Source organism: Cyprinodon tularosa, unplaced genomic scaffold (genome assembly GCF_016077235.1).
Source record: "Cyprinodon tularosa strain WSP-4 unplaced genomic scaffold, ASM1607723v1 ctg262, whole genome shotgun sequence".
In the NCBI taxonomy this organism is placed as follows: Eukaryota; Metazoa; Chordata; class Actinopteri; order Cyprinodontiformes; family Cyprinodontidae; genus Cyprinodon; species Cyprinodon tularosa.
Genome location: NW_024038966.1, coordinates 671327 through 692705, shown reverse-complemented (window position 1 = coordinate 692705; position 21379 = coordinate 671327). Strand labels below are relative to the sequence as shown.

Below are 21379 nucleotides of genomic sequence, written 5' to 3'. Positions count from 1 at the left end.
CCACTGAAATGAGTTTACTTGAGGCCGTTGGCAGATCAGAAGAATCTCGTCCAGGATGCTAATGGATGGGAACTGAGCGTGCCGATCGACTTGGCCAGACAGCTTTACAACAAGGTCCTTGTGCATCAAAATATACTTCAAACAAAAGGACTTTAATTCATCTAGTTCCATTTGGGTTTAATTAATAGGAGCAATGCGTTTGCTTCAGTATTCACAATCATACTTTTGTGTTTTTTTTCTCTCTTTCCCTTACGGCTAATATGTCTAACTTTGACTAATGGTCAATAAAGTTAGACACAGTTTATTCCTCTAAAAAATATGTAGTTGATGGATGTTTTCTTTCTTAGAATCTGTCAGTAATCGGAAAAAAATATATATATTTATATATCCAGAACCCAAATTGCACAAAAAGGATTCATATTTTGTTCATTTGAACTTTTTCAATCATCGGATTTAAACTGTCTGACTAAATAGTTCATTTTGAGATAAAGCCCCCTATTTTGATCGTGATCATACCAACTAAAATAAGATAGTTGGATTAGAAATTAGCATGATTTTCAATGATGTTTAGCTTTGTAAAATCAACGGATAGTTTGAAAAATGTGTCTAACTGCATGGAGTGATCAGATTTAGTTGGGTGAAAAGCAGGGAAGGAGAATAGGTTCACCTTGTGTATAATATCAAATAAATATCAGGCAAAGTGATGTAGCAGTGAATGGAAACAGGCCCAGCCAATCTTTATAGATGGTCATTTCATCCACCCGCCTCCACCAAAAGGGCAACGCAAGAAGCCAAGTTCTGTGGACTTTCAGCCAGCTAATCGCATCATGAAAGATTCTGGGTTAACAGTTATCTGGGAGAGAGCTGTCACCACAGCAGCAGGTGTGTAGCACAGATAACCGCATCTTCATAGCTGCTTTGTGGCGCTGTGGGGCCTACAGGGGAATTTGGGAGGGTAGCCAAGCTCCAAAGCCACAGAAGGAAACACTTTTTGAGGACAGTTTTTTTTTTCCCCCACTAAAGGACGGCTGGACAAAAAGACATGGATGATGCATCCTGAGCAGACATTTATTTTGCTGGATGAAATCTAATCAGGAGTGCTCTATAATGTCCTTGTTTCTGCGCACATGGTCATTTCCTCGCTTTAAGCAATCGTGGCTCTCATTTTGCTGTCACTACAGCCAGTTTGTAATTATGCCACTCGTCTTCTTTACCCTCTGCTGCGAGGAAGGACTCGCTCTCCTCCACCTGGTCCGCTTGTCTGCTTGTATTGATTGACGGCTAACATCCTATGTCTGACTTTCAGACAGGAGGAGAGGAAGGAAAAGCCCGAGGCCCAGTTTGGTGAAACCTGGCTGTTCTTTGGTTGCCGCTACAGAGACAGAGACTACCTGTTCAGGTAAGACACTTAAATTTAGATCGGAAGTGTTCGACACAAAAGTTCCCTTGTTAAAATTATGCATGTATTAACATTTCCTTCATCTGGAATATTTTCACATTTTCTCATCAAAAAACCAAAAGCCTTATTTGTTTTATTGGGACTTTATTTTCAGCAAGACTTTCCAAAAAAGTTAAAAACAATCCACTGGACTTTGTTTCCAAGTTTAAAGAAATTTCGTTCCCATTCAGGAAGCTTTTTCAATTCAAAATGTGAGAATTAGAGTTGAGTTCGAGGCTTTATAGACAAACGAAAAACCTTGTTTTGGCTTAGAAAACATGCAAATTGAACAGGAAGAACGAGTCCACCCCTTAGGAACAGGGAGTCGTTTGGGTTCTTTGTTAGCCTGCAATACCCGATACTGGTATATACCTGTCAAATGGGGGGGTTGTTAGGGGAATTTGTTGGCCTGGCTGTGAACAGATGGGATGTTCTGGTCCCCTGTATGGGGGTGGAGGTTGTGATGATAGTGGGAAGGGATCAACTCTATCGTTGCTTTGTAGAACTGGATTGTTTTTTAACTTTTTTAGAATGGCTATGACCTGGATGACCGAGAACCTTCACCAGCATGTTTGACCAAGACTGATTTAAGAATAAAATAGTTTAAATTACTTATTTTTTTTCCTGAGAAAGTCTGAAAAGTGTGGCAGGCATGTGTCTTATCCTGAAACCCTTTGATATAGTCTAATCCAACTCATCCAATTCACCTACCGTAATTTTCGGACTATAAGCCGCGATATAACAATCTATGGACTTTTACAGCTAACGGCCACTAGGGTAATACGGTACCTAAATCTATGGATTTTACTATCCACCATGTTGACGTCACATTTGCTTCAACACACAAGTAGCCACGCGCGCGGGAATAAGGACGTCCTCCGGAAGCAGACTCCGAGAAAGACGGACATTGCGAGCGCAAGGCAGTTTGTGTGACACCCTCATTATGGAAAACAAACATTGAAATGCATATGATGCAGCTTTTAAGTTTAAGGCAGCCAATTTGGCAGTAAACGAAGGAAATAGAACCACTGCACGTAACCTTGGAATCAACGAGTCAATGGCGAGACGTTGGAGACGCCAGCAGGAAGAATTGTCTCAATTCAATTGTGTTGAAACGTTAATAAATAGGAGCTTCCCCAAACAGTTGCCTCTTTCCAGACAATCCTCTCTGTGCACGAACCATATGGTAATTAAACATAAAAAACCTGCGGCTTATAGTCCGGCGCGGCTTGTATATGTACAAATCATGCAATTTAGCTTCTGCGGCTTATATTCAGGTGAGGCTTATAGTCTGAAAATTACGGTAATTAAAACACAGAGCTAAGAGTCCTGTACTCTGAATCTGCAGTTAAATTTGATTTTAAGTAAGAGAGGTACAAGAAGCTGTTGTTGAAGGAAGCTAAAGGGAGTCATGTCAGTAGTTTGTGTTAAGTTACAGCATACATGTGGAATAAGGTGCTCTGCTTATACAAATCTATAGCTATTTTTCTTCCCTTCATGCAAAATATTTGCAAGTATGTGATGGGAGAAGTAATGCAGCTCTTAACCCTGAACACAGCATGCTGAAACATGGTAGTGGCTGCATTATGCTGTTGGAATTCTACAGTGTAGACTTGAAACTGGATGAAGATGTTGGAGAGATAAATAGGGTTTAAAAGCAGAAATAATCATTAATGAAAACCTGTTGGTGAGGTTCATCAAAACCAGACTTTTAAAAAAAGGGTGACCAAAAATGGAAGGATGTACAATGTGCAAAATCCAGTAGAGATTAACTCTAACTTAAAACTTTAACCACCATGGAGGGTGGTTCTAGGCTGTATGGATTTAGGTGGAACTCATATTTGTACGCAAGCAACTTTTAAAAGATGTGTAAAATGTTTGAAAACTTATCTTTAGATTTTGTATTCAATATAATAGTTTTACTTTGCCTTGGTCTAGAAAATAAAATATTTATAACTATATTGCAGCTTGTAGGTAAAATTGAAAAAAAGAGATGTTATGATCTAAAACTGAAGATATAAGAAAAAAAAACATAATTGACTCATAAACAATCTAATACCTGTAGTGTTTGTCATGAAAAATGAGGACAAACTAATTTGTTTCCCCTCTTTTCTTTGGTTGTTTGAGTCCACTTTTATCTGCTTGCTTTAGTACTGGCCAGAAGTTCTTTATCCCTTCTCAGCACCGCCACAGCTTAGATAAAGTTAGAAAGTACAAGATGGTGGGAAATGGAAAGATTTCCCCTGATGCTGCCGGAGACCAAACAGAACATAAAAGTGAACATGGCATCGTGCTCTAATTTGTCAGCTAGACAAAAGGCCCCCCTCCTAAAGAATGCTAATGTGTGTTGCACGTCTTTTGAATGGGTAACCGAGCAACTACTTTACCTGTCGACATGGTTTATGGCTTGTGCCGCGATTTTTGAAAGCCACAATTGAGGTAATTTAAGATTGGCGGACGGATTTAAAGAGGCTGGAGTTAATCAAAACCCTGTTTTGTTCATCGACGGGAAACTTCTAATTTCTTTGACATAAATTGTGGTGTTTGAGCAAAGTTGAACCCAATCTTTGTATCCTATATATATACATGAAAAACTTTCAATATTACATCATGTTCACATGTTGCCCCCTCCAAGTTCTAGGATAAATAAATCAGGTCTGCTTATGGATCCCGGATAAGCGGAAGAAGCTGGATGGATGCTTATGGATGTCGCTCATTTTAACCATTTTAGCAGAGATTGATAGCCTTCAGATGCACCTCAGCCATTAGAAATCCACAATAGCTTTTACATCTGCTTTTTGTTGCAAACCTAATATCCCAACTTGTTCATTCTGCAGAATCTGGGTCGATGCACACCATTTCTGCACCATGTGTTAAAGAGGTGAAAAGAGATCAGAGCTTACATCAGAAGAGCAGATATTGGGAGAAATGGGCCACAGCTTAGAGGTCTACTAAAGGTTTTACACATATATTAAATAGGGATACACCAAATATTGGTGAAGGCTAATCAATGTTTTGAAACAGACATAAGCTACACACCAAACTGCCTTTTATATATTAAAATAAAATGTCATATTTAAGGGGCCAGACGTAAATCTCAATTGGCTCAGTCTTTATGTATTAATCTTGCCACATGATATTCAGCTTGGGTTTGAATGAAAAGACCTACAGGTTGTTTTAGTCAAAACAAAAAATAAACGACATATTTATCGTTTTTATATAAAAACCACAAAAAAAATCCCTCTAACCCCTGCTCCCAAATATTTTAACTGCTATTTTGACAGCTGACAAATTGTGTTTTTTTCCTATTTTTATTTATTGTCTGCTGTAAGAACATGCGCTAGTATGAGTCAAACAAATAGAAATATTTAATGTATGTAAAATGTAAAAGTTTTTACACTCTCTCTTTATAAGCTGGGTATATAGGCCATGGGTGTTTGTTTGGTATGCAGTTAGAATTAAATTGTTGTAGCAGCAAATTAAATGAGAACAGGTGGGTACAAATTGGCTAAGGATAGAATAGACCTGGAGCTATTGGAATATACATGTTTTGAAGGGAAATTGCAATCCTTTCAGCTGTTGAACCTTGATGAAGAAACATCGTATATATATATATATATATATATATATATATATATATATATATATATATATATATATATATATAAGATTTTGTTACATTTTGTTGAACAAACTAAGAGCCAAAGCACAAAAATTCACATTTTTAGACCTTTCAGCACATAGTGGTTGGGTCTTGCAGTAGACAGAACACATCAGCTGTGGAAGATTTATCCTAAATCAGCTCCAAATAGATCTCTGGGTGGGGTGCCTTGGGATGTTAGATGATGCACAGCTGACCTGGATTGTTTCATTAAAAATCATTAGGGGAAATTTAGATGTAGATCTTTCGCACCTGGTGTTCATGTTACATGGAGAGCAGTTTAACAGTCTTCCTAGACGTCTTTCTAACGTCTTCCACAACTGCTCCCCATAGCTAGTATTTTACTGCACCCCTGCCATGTTTTCTTTTTGGATTAAGATGCTAGCTTATGCTCTTTAGTTTCTCAAAATGACAGGAGGCTCTTATTTGCAGGAGTTAATTGTTTTTCATAAAAATGCAGCACTTAATACTCGAAGCTGTTGACATTAACCTTTGAAAAAAGAGATATTAAAGTGATCAATTATTTGATTTTGAAATATTTAAAAAAAACTAAGAGATTGCAGATGAATGTTGCAAGACAAGATGACAGTGACTTTTCTTAAGCTGTCATCCTGTGAAGATATCCTCCTTTTTCATTTCTCTCTTATTTACTCTCTCCTGATTTCCTACTAATCGGTCTCCGCCAGTCACGTGACATTTGTTGCTAAGACGCCATTTTTGGTGGAAAAGGCGTAGTGTAAACAACCGCAACATAGCTAAACGAAGGACTAAAGGATTGAGTTTGTTTCTCTGACTATATGGAAAAAAGTAAACAGAATGCGAAATTACCGTACCGGTGTCGTGCCAAGGTAGTTATCCCTGCGAAAATTTGTATCCCCTCGTCGGGAGCGCGCACGGAGTAGGAAGAACAACCCGAGTTAACTCCGCTTCAATTCCAACGTGCAGAACTTGAAATTTTGAAAGGTTTTACGTGTATGAAAGTTGAGCTTTACTGTTTTATTCTTTACTTCACGTGTTGTAGCAGAATATCGCCAGTGATATTGATTTAAAACTGATTATAAAACACAAACGTTTGCTTGAAAGCTGGTCGCTGACAGCAGTGTCTACTCCTCCCTCTGAAAGCAAACAGATCCTTGTTCTTTTCCACACGTTCCTTTAAAATCTCTCATTGTTTCACAGTGTCCAAATGTTCTCATCCCATTGAAAACGGTTGTAAACCATATACTTGTAATAAAAATGAAATAGAAAATGGAGTGCACATGTAATCATTAAAGACTATATGCAGAAGGAAAATATTTTTTCCTGGTTGAAATTTAGTACCTAAATCTATATTTGTGTTTATAGTAACGTACAATTTATCTATGTTGTACTATCCTTAATAAACAGTTTGTGTTCTAACATCAGCCGTTTTATTTCACCCCATTTTGCCATAATTGGCAATATGGGATAAAATAAAACCTGCTGTAATCTGTTCCCCCTGTCTAAATCAGACAAAAAAGGCCCCAGCTTTTTCATTTTTGGCTTATAAGCATCTTTTATGATGACAATTTATTCCTGAAACTTTTGATGTGATTGACCTTTATTTCTTAAAGTTATAAGGGGGGAACAAATTATAGCAGGCCACCTGCTGTAATCTGTTCTCCCCTGTCTAAATCAGGCCAAAAAGGTCCCAGCTTTTTCATTTTTTGCATCATAAAAGATGCTTATAAGCCAAAAATGAATCAACTCCAAAGTTTCAGGAGTTAGTTGTCATCATAAAAGATGCTTATAAGCCAAAAATGAAAAAAGCTGGGACCTTTTTTGCCTGATTTAGACAGGGGGAACAGATTATAGCAGGTGGCCTGCTATAATTTGTTCCCCCCTTATAACTTTAAGAAATAAAGGTCAATCAACTCCAAAGTTTCAGGAGTTAGTTGTCATCATAAAAGATGTTTAAAAGCCAAAAATGAAAAAGATGGGGCCTTTTTTTTGCCTGATTTAGACTGGGGTAACAGATTACAGCAGGTTTTATTTCATCAAGCGTTGGATCAGATTAAATCTTTTAAGCATGCGCAGAACTTCCTGCCAAACTTGGCAGTTCTGTCTGCTTCTGGTTTTTGGGAGGCCTGACAAACGAAGCGCTCGGAGCGAGCGGAAAGAAAAAAGGAGAGAGGAGGAAAAAAGCGCTTGGCAGCGAAATGTCCGAGAGAAAATGTAGAGAATGAGCGATTGAACCGGCGTGGGAGAGCGAGTGGGCTGTGGAGAGGAAGAAGAGGAAGAGGAGGAGGATAAATTCCTGCTTCCTGCAGCTTTAAATTAACTTATAAGTCGGCGTTCCTAGACTCCCCCCGCCATGTTGTTCACAGCGAGAGAGACCGGTGATTTCCTGTTGTTGACAAGGCGGAAAACGTCACTCTGACGTCGCACACATGCGCAGTGAAGATTATTTTACTCTTTAGATCCGAATGGGTGTTTACATGGACGCCAATCGGAATGGCGATCGGCAAAAACCACCTCTCTCATTCGGAATTAAATTTAGATCCGATCGGACCGAATCGGATTAGAATCTTCAGTCTGACATGTTTACATGAAACATTTTTGATCTGATCAGGCCTTCAATCCGATTAGTTGTGTCCATGTAAACGTAGCCACTGTTTATTAAGGATAGTACAACATAGATAAATTGTACGTTACTATAAACACAGATATAGATTTAAGTACTAAATTTCAACCAGGAAAAAATATTTTCCTTCTGCATATAGTCTTTAATGATTACACGTGCACTCCATTTTCTATTTCATTTTTATTACAAGTATATGGTTTACAACAGTTTTCAATGGGATGAGAACATTTGGACACTGTGAAACAATGAGAGATTTTTTTTAATGAACGTGTGGAAAAGAACAAGGATCTGTTTGCTTTCAGAGGGAGGAGTAGACACTGCTGTCAGCGACCAGCTTTCAAGCAAACGTTTGTGTTTATTATTAGTTTTAGATCAATATCACTGGCGATATTCTGCTATAACATGTGAAGTAAAGAATAAAACAGTAAAGCTCAACTTTCATACACATAAAACCTTTCAAATTTCAAGTTCTGGACGTTGGAATTGAAGCGGAGTTAACTCGGGTTGTTCTTCCTACTCCGTGCGCGCTCCCGACGAGGGGATACAAATTTTCGCAGGGATAACTACCTTGGCACGACACCGGGACTGGCAGCCTCTCACACAACACGATCGTGTCATTTCTGGTAAATAATTGTGCCGAAAGAACAGCCGCGTGTGGGTTATCTCGACTTTCCACCTATTATGGTGGTTTTCCCACGATGCACCACGCCCGAGGTAAACATTGACGTCACCTGGCGCAGACCGATTGGTCAGAATTTCTCCTAACAGCACCGTACGCTGAATGCCCCAGCGCTGATGGAGTTCCTTTGAAAGATTAAATGGCGCGAATGGATTAGCATCGTTATTGACACAAGAATAGATCACAGAGGACGTTGTTTGTTCCTCTCGGTTTCTCCTATCCCTTACTTAAATACAAACTCGCGGCCAGGTAGCAGGCGTTGTTTGTTCACAGTGTGGGCTTCTCTGATGAAAACCCCCACAGTGTTGACCAAAGTGATTAGTCTGTGTTTTGTTGAGCCACCCATGAAGAGTTGTGCTCAATTTACATAGGTTAGCAGAATGAGAGCAACATGCCATCAGCTGAATGAGCTGCCTGCATTCATCTCTGTGGGTTTTCTCTTAATGCAAGTGCAATTTGATGTCTGCCGTTTCATTGCTTTGGTTTATTGTTTGAGATCTTCAAAACAAAAACTTGCGCACAAGTCCTAAAAAGGGGGTAAAGTGATAATGTCAACACAGGATGGGAACAATTCACAGATAGAGGCCTGAATTCAAAAATGGGTTGCACAGCACTTAATGTCCCAGCTGGAGACTGATGTCTCTTTGTCACATCAAACAGGCTTTCTTCTATTCTTCACATATCATTTACCCCTCCCTTGGCTCTCCCATCCTCTTTACAGCAGCTGATTTCATGCTGTAGAGGAACCTTGACTGGAAAATCACACTGGGCTGGTCTCTCAGTATTGGTTGCCGCCGATGGCTCATTTGTGTGTAAACACGGCAAGCAGTCTAGCGTGTTCAGAACCCCATATCTATTGTCTACTTCTCAGACTTGGCCTTCATTTTTCATCTGTCTCTTTCTGCTGAAGGTGTTTTCCAATCTAAGATGAGTTATACACGGACATCAAAAACACAGCAGTGTTGGTCTCCATGATTTTTACCCTTTAAGTTTCATACGTCAAATAAAACAGAACATGGAGACAAGCATGTCTGAGGCGTCATTGTAAAAGAAAACATCAGCCTCAACACTGAAAACTTGGAAACTATAAAATCATTTTTAATTTGTTGTAATACAAAGGCATGACTGAGAATCTTCACCAACATAAAACAAAGGAAAGGACAATAAAAAATATTATCTTAGGGTTATCTATTTTTGGTTGTGTACTGCACTTTACTGTAAGATTATACAATGAATGCCTTCATAACTTTTGTAATTGCTAGGGTCACTGTCACTGGTGATTTTTATAATAAGTATATACTGATAAACTATGTTGCATAAGATCCAAGTAATCGTTGCATATCTGTTTTTTTTTTTGCTTTGTAGTTAAGTGTTCTAGATTAAATGCAAAGGATCGTAGAAGTGTAAGACATCTGTTAAGATGCCATTTTTCTGATGTAAAAATACAAGACCAAAATGGATGATTTTACTGTATACCCTGTAAAATTCAACTGAAAATGAAGCTATATTGATTGGGAGGGAAAGTGAAATAAAGATTTATAGTAGCAGGCCTCTTTGGTAGGACTCTGTTAGCATCCAACTTCTTGAATTGGCTGGGATTGCCCCTCCATCTTACAAATGTCCCCCAAATATATCAGACTGTGAGGACATATTTAGTCTAGATTCCTTTCAGCCACACTGGTTTTCTGTCTAATATAGTTTGTATAGTTGTGCTAAGAAATAAATCCATTCAACACTGGGAGGTTTTGGAGAAAATCTTCTATATGATTTTTTTCTTTTTTCCCCATTCTTCTGGACAAAAGCCCACAAGTTGCCGTAAAGCATTCAGGTGGGCCCACTAGCTGGCCCTGAGGGGCAAATCTGAAATCTGATTGGATGAAGAAAACATTCCTCACTAACATTGTTAATAACATTTGCCAGCACTGCTGATTCTGAAGGCTCTGGGCACATTTGATTAACATAGCAACACCCTAAGGCTGAAATAGTCAGGTTAAGTGGAGGTTTGATGAGGACCCAAATGCAGAGGTGAGGGCGGAGGTGGTTACTTGCAAGTTTAATATCCAAAAGTTTTTGAAAGAAGCAAAATCCACAAACATAAATCCACAAAATACATAAATCCAGAAAACTCACATGAAGGGGAAGAAATTATGTCAACTAGGAACCAGAAAACTGACTGAGCAGAAACGGAGACAGAAACAAAGACCAGGCTAATCAGCAGATTGGGAGCAGGTGTGGACAGAAGAGTCTAGAAGGGAGCTGGGGGAAAGGAGACTGACACAAGAGAGCAACAGAGGACAAACAAGAAATACATTATAACTCAAATACAATAAAAAATAACTGGGATAACACAAAACGGAATTAAAACCAATGAGAACTCAAAGATAAAAATTAAACATAACCAAAACCATGCCAGAAGTCTGGCAATTCTGACAACAAATCTAGGAACCACATAAATGTAATGAAAGCAGCTCATTTAGGAGATATCCTACATAATTAAGAAAATTGATTGTTATGAATAATATATTACAGTTGGATAAAAGAAAGTAAAAGTTTAGGTTGTGAATGTATGTTTGTGTTTCTGGTAGATTTCAGGCAAGGAGAGAAGGCTTGAATTCCCTGACCGCCCACCACTGGTATTAGCCTGTTTTGTTTAATGTTACTCAGTGTAATATGTATATATAATTGCTTAACTTCATTTGGCTGGTTATTTGCCAACATTCATAGAGGCAATAAATAGTTATTCCTCTAATGCAGGCTGTGAACAACAAGGTTAATAACCATACTGATCAGCAGGTTTTTATCTAAGAATGCGTAAGGATGTACATTGTACGCCCTTTATTAAAAATATTAGAAATTGTACGCCCTGTTTTTGGGACCTATGGCTCTAATTATCCCCCGGATGTGGTGGAATATCTAAAGTCCCTACATATAACTACATATAACTTAACTTTGCGGTAACAAGCATGCTGCGCTGTTTGCAAGCAGGTAAGCTTGAAAATTTGAAAAGTTTAAGAAAACTCCTCAAATGCTGGATTACTAAAGGATTATTTTAAAGGTTTTTTTTTGTTCTTTGGGACAACAATGTCTGTGGAATGGGGAAAAAACAAAAGCTAATGTAAACGTCAATTGGGGGGGGCGGTGCGATCTGTACTAAATCCGTAGCAAATGTCAAACAGATCCAGAATTTTTTTCTTGGTTCTTCAAGATAATTGGAGTCCTTATTTCCAAAATAAAGATTCCAGACATTTACACATCAGCTTACATTTACGAAATGTACTAAGATACATAAAAATGTGACAATTAAGTTTCAGTGTCAGCTGTATTCTTAACAGGGTACATAGACAGAAATTAAAGCAATCCTGGCACTTTCTCCTCTCTTGGTTTGCAGATTGTGTTGAAGACTGCTTTAGTTTGTCATTGTTGTTCCACTTGTTGTATATATAACAATGAAGTTTTACCTTAACTAGTTAGTGTAAGTTATCCTTTCTGATTGTTTGAACTAATTTATGAAACATAATATGGTACCTAAAAATGATCTCACGTCTTCCTTTCCACATCTAGTCAAGCAAACATACTTCCCATAATCAGGACAAAAGTTCTGTTGAAAAAAAAGACAAAAAATTAGCTGCATTCCAAATCAAAATGCAGGAAATACCATTTCAGAGTCTAAATTTCAACATCTGCCAGTGGAGGATACCCCCAGACACCCCTACGATGCTACACAGCGCAACGCCTAACGATGTGATACATTAAGGTGTGCATCTTATGAAATATTCCTAGCTGAAAGCCACTGTCTGTATGTCTCTGCTAGCCTATAGATTGCTAGCCTTGGCAAATATCTGTTCATTGCAAATTGGGATATTGTAGCTCCTACTTCCTGTTTTCAGCTCCTATCCCTTCACCTTTTAAGGGATCAACAGTAAGAACCCTATTGTTGGTAGAAAAAGACCTCTAGACTGCTGCATCGAATCCATCCTTAATGACACCATAACGGGATGGCGACGCAGATGTGTGATGTGAGTCCAAACTGGGACTAAAGCCCCATGGGGAAAAAAAAAAAAAAGTTACAAAAAGTGAATGACTGAAGCCCTCAATTATAAAACCCAAAACATATGAAGATGTGAAAATTTGCATTTTTATTTTTATTTTGTATGCTTAACAATCCTATTAATCGTTCCAACTAAACTGGAAGATAAATACCATATAGGTCTGTGGTGTGAAAAACTTAGAACACATATTTTATTGCTGCTTAAGCAGTATTCAAGGATAAATTTAGATAAAAATAATTACAAAAACCTGAGCAAAAGTTGTATCTGTCATGTCCCCTGTTCGACTTTTTATCTGCTGAGACCAGTCTTCAAAGATAAGGGTGTGAGAAATCTGTAGCTTCTAAGATTTGGTCCTACAGTGAAGAATATTATAAAAAAAAAAAAAAACAACAACTGTTTTTTACCTCATGGTACCTTCATGGTTGCCAGGCAACATCCAGCAATGCTAAGCTGAGGGCTGGAAACCAGGCAAAAGGCACTGCTAACTTCTTTTTTGTGGCATTTTTATAAGTAACTTTATTTATATTGCTCCATATATACATCACATTGTTTTTGAGTCAAAAGATGTGAACATTGACAGAAATGTCAAAATGACTTCTTTTGAGCAAAGACATGATGGATTCCAGTAAACTGCTTGTAACAGATATGTATTGGAGTCACATCACCATGTACATGAGGGATAACCAGGTTACAGAAAATCACTTTAAGTAATAGATTCAAATTGTAAAAGCAAAAGAAAAAATAATCAATTACGAAACAGTAGACAGGTGAACTGACCTGCCAACCTAAGGTTTGGTGAAAAACATTGACTAGTTGCAAAAACCATTCCCCCTTTTTTCAAATTCTCACTAAAGATCAAACATTTGGACGGGTTCCAAACATCCACCCAAACCCCTAAATCCCTCCATCACTATATAGAGTGGGGACTATATAGTGGACTTTATAGTGAACTCAGTTAACTGACCGTTCGGGCAGGTGATCACTACTTTTCACTCCCCGTTGGTCACATGACTCTGCCTCCACGCACGGTGCCTGCGCCATCTTTTTTTTTGTCGCCTCTGTTGGGTAATGACAGCGGGCTAATGTGACAAATCCCATAATCCTTTGTGAGGAGAGCTCTCACAAAGCATTCTGGGATATATCTTTTCGTGTAGTGACCATGGATGATCACTACTTTTCAAGCTGCACTGTGGGAAATTTTGAGTCCCCTACTTTTCCTCCACTAGATCAGGCATCCCCAAAGTCGGTGCACAAGGGCCGCTGTCCTGCAGGTTTTAGAGGTTTCTCTGCTTTAGCACAGCTGATTCTGATGATTGCAGTTCAGCAAAAGCCTGTTGATCAGCTATCAATGTAAATCAGCTGTGCTGGAGCAGGGAAACCTCTAAAACCTGCAGGACAGCGGCCCTCGAGGACCGACTTTGGGGAGGCCTGCACTAGATGTTCGTACATTCAAATAAAATGGCTTAACCCCTATATAGTGATTAGGGTGGACATTCGTACACAGCCTCGGCCTCTGTCAACCACTTCACTTGAGGAAAGTAACAACACATTTCTTTCCATGTAATGATATTTACATTAATTTGCCTCCTACAGGTCAACTGTAAAAATGTTTTCTAGTTTCACGCACGTCATTGAGAAGTTGGCCAGCCAGAAGTTAATTTATCAAACAATTAAATACATTAGTTAACTGCTCTCCTTTACATTTAATATAAGAACCTTTCAGGAGAGACAGTAAATGTGGATCTTTCAGAAGAAAACAAGACTCATCGCTTTCGTATTCAGAGCACTGTTTGTGCTTTTATAAAAAAAATTATTCTTTTGGTATTTTAGGGGCTACTTCAAAACAGAGACCCCCCCTTAGGCAAAGACCTTTACCCATATCTCAGAGCTATGACTTGTTCTGTTGGAGTTTGCCTGGATCTGTGTGTATGTGGTGTACTCTTTCTGACTGCTGGGATTCATACAAGATGTTGTGAGTCAGAGAAAACCTTACCTCCCTCAGCACCTGCCTCATCTTCCAATAGCACCCCAGGCCTTTTAAAAACATTGCGATATGAGAGCATAAGGTTGGAAAGCAGAACACTGACAGGGAGCAAGGTTACACACAACTAGAATGATGGGACTGATTGTAAAATACGGGAACAATGGTGACCCGACCTCGCTTATGAAATCTGAATCCCTGTTTTGCATTTCTATTGTTGTACAAGTTAAATCGGTTGTCTGGCACAATTTTGATCAAACCTTTTTGTTTCTAAATCAAAATGCCCAGAGGGTGTTCCTTGGCTCATTGAATCATAGATCTGCCATTTAGAAATCTGCTGACTGGAAAAGCAGGTAATCCAGCATATTTAGTTAAAATCTTACTTTATTTTAGAATCTGTTGAGTTATTCAACTTCGACCTGAGTAAATGCATCAATCTAGGGAAACAACACCTACACATACCTTGTTTTTTTGGCACTCAGAGTGGCGTGCATGTTCCGTCTTAATGAACTGCTTTTCCTACCGTGATGCTTCCATCACACTGGAACAAGGGAACACTATGTCCATCAAAAGGTGTGACTTTTTTAAGGCTACACATTGTTTTATTCTCATCTACATTATCCAACCCTCCCTTATATGTTTTCTACTAAGAAGTACCCTCAACCTTTAGCACCAACTTCCTATTTAATGTAAAGAAACAGATTTTTAACTGAAAATGGGAGAAAATATTCTTTACATCAAAGTTAAACATTAGTTTAGATGTCAAGACACATTTATAACCAATTAATACCTTAGCAAAACACGACTCTGACCTTGTTGGATAAGATGTTAACAAGTAAAGAGGTAAACTGTATTGAATAGTTGGTTAGAAACTCTAAATCCTCAGTTTCTTTAGTCCAGCTTGGCAAATCAAAGCTCTGGTTTCCTCCCAAAATGTTTTCCATTTAAAGTTTCCTATTTGCAAGGTTTTTTTTAACATTCATGTTACCAAGCCAGCGCTGCCTTTTACTGTTATCTGGTTTTAGATTTTATGAGATTACTTTTGTTTTCCGGATTAGTCTTTTTATTCAGCAGCTAAGATATGTTTTTATTATTTTTGCCAGGGAAAGATATTAGAATAGTATTCTTCAACACACTGACCAGCAGTGTGCAGCAACACGGTGGGGAGGGGAACTCTGTATTACCGTCACCTTCAATCTGTATGGCACACTTCCTGACATCTCACTGACCACAAATCTTAGAGCTTTTGATATCATAACGGTCGGTATGGCTTAATACCATTCAATGGCTAATGCTTCGTTACTAAGGGCGTTTCTGGTGACTGTGGCCCCAACTGACTTCAGGTCAGTGAGCAGCTCCTCCTGTGTAGTTGTCGATCGTTTTGCTTTTTAATGATCATACCTCACAACAATTAAGCAAGACTTCAGATGGTGCTCTTAACTGGGGGTGATTGATAGTCTTTTTGTGTTTTCTCCATTTTGAAATGATTTCCAACCTCTCCTGTCACTTTCATAAAAAGACTGTAGCTGAGCCCCTTCCAAATGTATGCAGATGTACTGTCTTCACCCTGAGGACCTCTGACAGCTCTTTGGTCGGCAGACAGCTGTACTTTTTGTAAAAATTTAATTGATCTGGTTGCCACATTGGGATATAAACTGACGACATGCAAATTATTTCTTAGCTTCTTTTGTAATACATTTTATCAGGACTTTTACCTCTGCATCAAAATAAAATTCATAAAAAAAAGCGAATGTAGTGATTAAAAAAAGAGTCAAATTAGTGTTTGATTTTATTATTTCCTCAGATCTCCTGTTTACTTCTTAGAATGAGCTCACTACGGATATGGTTTTGTTCCAGAGAGGAACTTGAGAACTTTGTGACCAGCGGCACCCTGAACCACCTGAAAGTGTGTTTCTCCAGAGAAGACAGGAAGGATGAGGAGGAGCCCAGATACGTCCAACATAATCTGTTGCTCTGCCGCCAACGAGTCACCGACATCCTGCTCAGACAGAACGGCTACATCTATGTCTGCGGGTAAGGCTGACACTAATCTTATTTAAATCCTAATCCATCCTGAGTGTTTCTTGTCCTTTTCTACTCAATTTATCACTTTCCCCAGCATCCATCTGCCAGGGCTGTCTCATGATCTGGTTGTTTCCCTATTCAGCGTGTCATTGCTCATCGTCTGCTCACAGCGATAGAAGAACATCTCTGTTTGTGCTTTTTCTGCCCATAAACTCTTTACTTGTGTGAATAGTTTTTGACAAACCCCCTTGTTCTATAAAAGCTTGCACTTATTTATACATCAGTACAGATTCATTATGTTTATGAAGTTAACTGAGCTACAACGCTTATTAAGATGATTTTAGAAGAAGAATAAACTGACCATGTGCTGTCAACATAGCAGCCGAGGAAATCTATTTACATGCAGCTTTCCACCATCGGTTTCTTCAATCAGTGGGAAAAGTTTTAATCTCTTCATGACAAACTGTATATTTTGAAATGGTGCAAATAAAGGCAGTATAAATAATTCATGTCTTAACATCATACTGCAGTTATTCATTGAACAATTCCTGAAAATGCCCAGACTCACATATGATTCTTAATTATTATGAAGTAATCTGGGGTCAATCTGTTGAAAACTGTTTGTGTGAAGAAGCTGCTTTGGTATTCTCATGTAAAATCCAGACAGACTGTATAATGTTATTGGATGTTACCCTGAGCTGGACAGCCATCTGTTCAGGAGGACAGTCCAAAAAAAAACAAAAAACAAAAAAAACACCATGTGTTATATTTCCATGTTTTAAAATAACAACAGTGGGAATATCAGTATTTAAACTGATAGAAGTAAAATAGTTGTAGCTCTCTGAATTGAGTCTGTGCCAGTAGAGGGGTGAATTTCAACTAAGTGACAATTGGACAGAGATGTATTTGAGAAGTTTTTTGTTTTTATTCCTTTGCTCATTCTGAGCTTCAATCTAAAATTAAAATAAAGCTAAAATAATTTGTCTGTATGTTTGGATTTTGCCAAACTAGAGTTTCTGCTTGTAAACTTTGGTATTTTATTTCAGCCTGCAGTTAATAGGATTAATTAAGCCACAATCACGTTCCAACAACTTCACACCTAAGATGTATATAGCTTTACTACTTGTCTCTCATAATACATTGTTTTATAAACCACTACCAGATGTGGTCTTAAATATATATCCATGTTTTTCCCCAGCTGCTGCAGAAATTTGCAAACAACAACAAAAATCTCTCTCTCTCTCTGTATGTATAAATAAATAAATATATATATATATATATATATATATATATATATATATATATATATATATATATATATATATATATATATATATATATATATATATATATATATAAATAAATAAAGGTATATATGGGTAGGTAGTTTTTTAGTCAGGAACTCTAATACTGACCTTTTAAAATGCCTCAGTATTTGCCAATTTACACTACTCTTTAGTTCTGTAATACTTAGAAGAACATGATCTTTATGAGAGTAAGTGCAACATAAAATTGTGGCACCTGGTTTATTTAAAAAGAAAATGCTGCTCAGCATGAATTTTTCAGTTTTACTCTCATTACTGGTGATATGTCTGCTACGCTCCGAGGATTTTTCTCAGGCACTTTTAGATGTAGGGGTTGTGTTGCTGTGCTTTGCTCCACCATTAATCCCCAAAGGTGTTGGGGTTTGAGCCAGATCATAGATCTTACTTTCTGTTTTTCCTCTATGTTCTTTGGATCATTTTTACTATCCTGATATTTTTCTGGACTGCCAAGCTTCTGCACTCGATCGTCATCGTACAATCTATTAGTCTGATGAATTTGTCTTTGAGCAAAATAAGATAACACAGCATGAAGCTTTCTTGGTCATTTCAACTGCACTGATCTTCTGGTACATTCTGTATAAAAACAAAAAGAGAAAGAGAGTGTCAGGTAAAATAACTGGATGTTTGTACTCAACTGTCAACAACTGCAATGTCTTATTTTAAAAAAAGGCACAAAATAGATCTCTGTTGGGATCTTAAAGGAAAAGATAAGAAAAGTTCAACATTTTTAGTTCATACATACCCTGCTGTCCTCCCTCCCCGCAGCATTACAGCACTTGTTTATCTCAGTCAGTACAAATTGTCCCTGTCAGAACAAAGAAAAACATCAAACACTCGTGAGTATCCAACATGCCAAATCCTGTAAGCGTTGCAAAGCTGCTACTGTACATATCACATTATTTTCCCGGTGTTTCTCACTCTCTGGCTTCCCTCCTCACTTTTGAGTAAATTACTTATGAAACATCAAAACCATGGGAATTTTCACAGTCATAAAATATCTCCATCTTTCTGCTGAATCCCTGCAGCAGCACTAGCAGGTTCAAGGATATATTCTAGGAACTGCTGTTGCTGGTCGTAGAAAATGCAGGCGGTTACTTTGCCTCATATTCTGACTTTTCAACACAGAAAAAAAAATCCTCAAATCCGGTTTGAAGTTTGTTGCAGACCAACACAATGTCATGCTTCATTTTGAAGTAGTATTTTACCTGAGTAAAGATGCTTCTTATTGGTTCAGAGGTCAAATAGTGGAGTCAACCTTTGTGTAAGTTTATGCTCTTCTGCTCAGTGAAGATCTCAAAAGTCTGTTAGATAATATAAACGAACAAGGTAAGAGAGTTAGGATAGAAACCTAAAGCAGGGTTAGGATATGAAATAATAAATAATAAAAAAAAACAGACACCATGACTCATTTAAAAACCGAGACCTGCCAAGAGAAAATGGTAACTGTGAAGGAGCTACAGAGATCAGTGAGTCAAGGGGGGAGAATCTGTTGAAAACTGCTCACACATTAGCCTCTAGGAAAGAAGACGAAAGTTGTTTAAAGTAAAAACCATTGCATGTTTGTAGTGATAAACCGAGTTGAATTTTTGTGCCTGCAAAATACTTACCTTTGCAAACAAGATGAATTGTCGTGAGATTTGGAAATTCCCAAACTCCTGAAAATACATCATGCCAGAAGCCAATAGATGCTTTAGCATCAAACACAGAAATGTTTCTGACCAATAAAATGCAGTGGCATGTACGGCGTCAACCAGATGCAGCAGGCTGAAGGAAAACAAACATGGCTGCTGGAATGCGCTCTATTTATTAAAAAAAAATAAATTGCAAAGTACGCGATCTGGGCATTTGTCAATGGTAAAGAATTGTAGTCAATGTCCCTCCCTTTTGCAAATACTTTCCACAGGAGCCTTTGCAGATGGATACTGTGTAGAATTCATACTGCACCACAGGTATTAATCTGGTAAAATACCAACAATATCCATTTGGAACCCTCCTCAGTGTGGGACATCTTAGTGTGAGTTGTTATTGACAGAAAATATGGTCATGGTGAATGAGATGGATGAAGCCTAATACAAGACAATCCTGGAAGAAACCACAGTAGGTTGCAAAAGACTGTAAACTGAGGTACTGGTCCTCCTGTAATCGATTAAATCAAAGCATATTGGTTTGTTAGAATGTCCTAGCCAAAGTCGAGAGTGAAAAGAAAGAAATAAAATCAGTGTCAGCACCTGCATCCACTCCTTTCGGTCTAACTGGGCTGTAGCTGCTTTTCAAAGAACACACTACAAACATGACATTTTGTTGATGGGGAAAGTTGACCTACAGCTGTAGAACCTGAATAAAACACTTGACCTTTTCCTTCCTCTTCAACGTTTCAACTGCTTTCTGTTGACGTATCACCTAAGAATCCTGTAAAAGACCTTGAAGTTTGTGGTTTGCGGAGTTGAAAAAATGGAAAAAGTACAAAATGTGTTTTTACTTCTGCAGGTTCCCTTAGGGGAAAAAAGAAGGACAAATAGTGATCTAATAATAATGCCATTTTCTATTTCCTTTTTGCTTTTTTTCTTCTTAGAGATGCTAAGAATATGGCCAAAGATGTGAATGACACCCTGCTGGAGATGATTAAAGCTGAGCTGCAGGTGGACCAACTGGAGGCCATGAAGACTCTGGCAGGACTTAGAGAAGAAAAGCGCTACTTACAGGACATCTGGGCCTGACTGTAGAGGAACATACTGTATAAGACTTTTTTTGCTGCATCTGCTGAACTACCAAATACGTCTAAAGTAAAAGAAATACAGCCTTCTCAGCTGTAACCTCCTGATCCATAAAATGATTGCTGCAGACGCCTGAAGGTAGTTTACACCAGCCAATGTCACCAAGATAGAGCGACCCATGTGACCTGTGGATATCGGTTCAGTCCACCTCTCTTGCCTTTGCTGTTTAAACAGAACTGACCTTGGTCATTGCAGCAGTGCTGGAGATTCGCCCTGTGGTGTGAAAAGCCTTTTAGTGCCGGTTTGTCCTTTCTGATGAAAAGGCATTTATTACTGTCAGCCTTAATGGAGTGACTTTGATGAGACTGAGAGCAGGATACTTTTACCACCTTGGCGGCACATTGATGTGTATTTTTAAACACAAATAAAATTATTATCATACAAGGAAGGATGAAATTGTTTCTCCTTTTATTATGTGTGGTCTTCTTGTCAATCTCAGCTATGTACAGTTTGTCTTTAGGGTTTTCTGAAAATGACTTTCCTAGCTTTTTCTTTTATTTCTGTCAAACTATTTTCCTAATTCATAGTCAGTACTCCCCAGAACAACATAAATTATATGTTTTTAGGTTAAAGTGTTTAAATAATAAATATTTGATAATGCTTGTTGGTTTACAATGCCATCCAGACTTATTGACATACCTGGAAAATAAGTTTTAGAAGTTATTGCATTTCAGTCATTAAATCTCAATGAAAGATAATAAAAACAGGCATTAAACGTATAATTGGTATAAATGTATCCTGCAGGGAGAATATAAAGCTTAACATAAAGCACTTACCGGCATCACTACAGTACTTAACAAATGTTGATGCTTAAGATTTACTACTAATTTTTTTACTTCATTTCA

The 21379-nt window shown here is 38.0% G+C and overlaps 1 protein-coding gene across 3 annotated transcripts in view; it reads left to right on the top strand.

Moving 5' to 3' along the window:
• Positions 1-20930, top strand: part of mtrr (5-methyltetrahydrofolate-homocysteine methyltransferase reductase) — a 56596-nt gene extending 35666 nt beyond the window's left edge. For all 3 annotated transcript variants that reach the window (XM_038289048.1, XM_038289046.1, XM_038289047.1), the window contains exons 13-15: positions 1307-1399; positions 16268-16444; positions 20333-20930. In XM_038289048.1, the coding sequence (XP_038144976.1) occupies positions 1307-1399; positions 16268-16444; positions 20333-20477 (415 nt within the window). In that variant the 3' untranslated portion in view covers positions 20478-20930. The remainder of the gene's footprint in view (positions 1-1306; positions 1400-16267; positions 16445-20332) is intronic.
• The last annotated feature ends 449 nt before the right edge of the window (positions 20931-21379 follow it).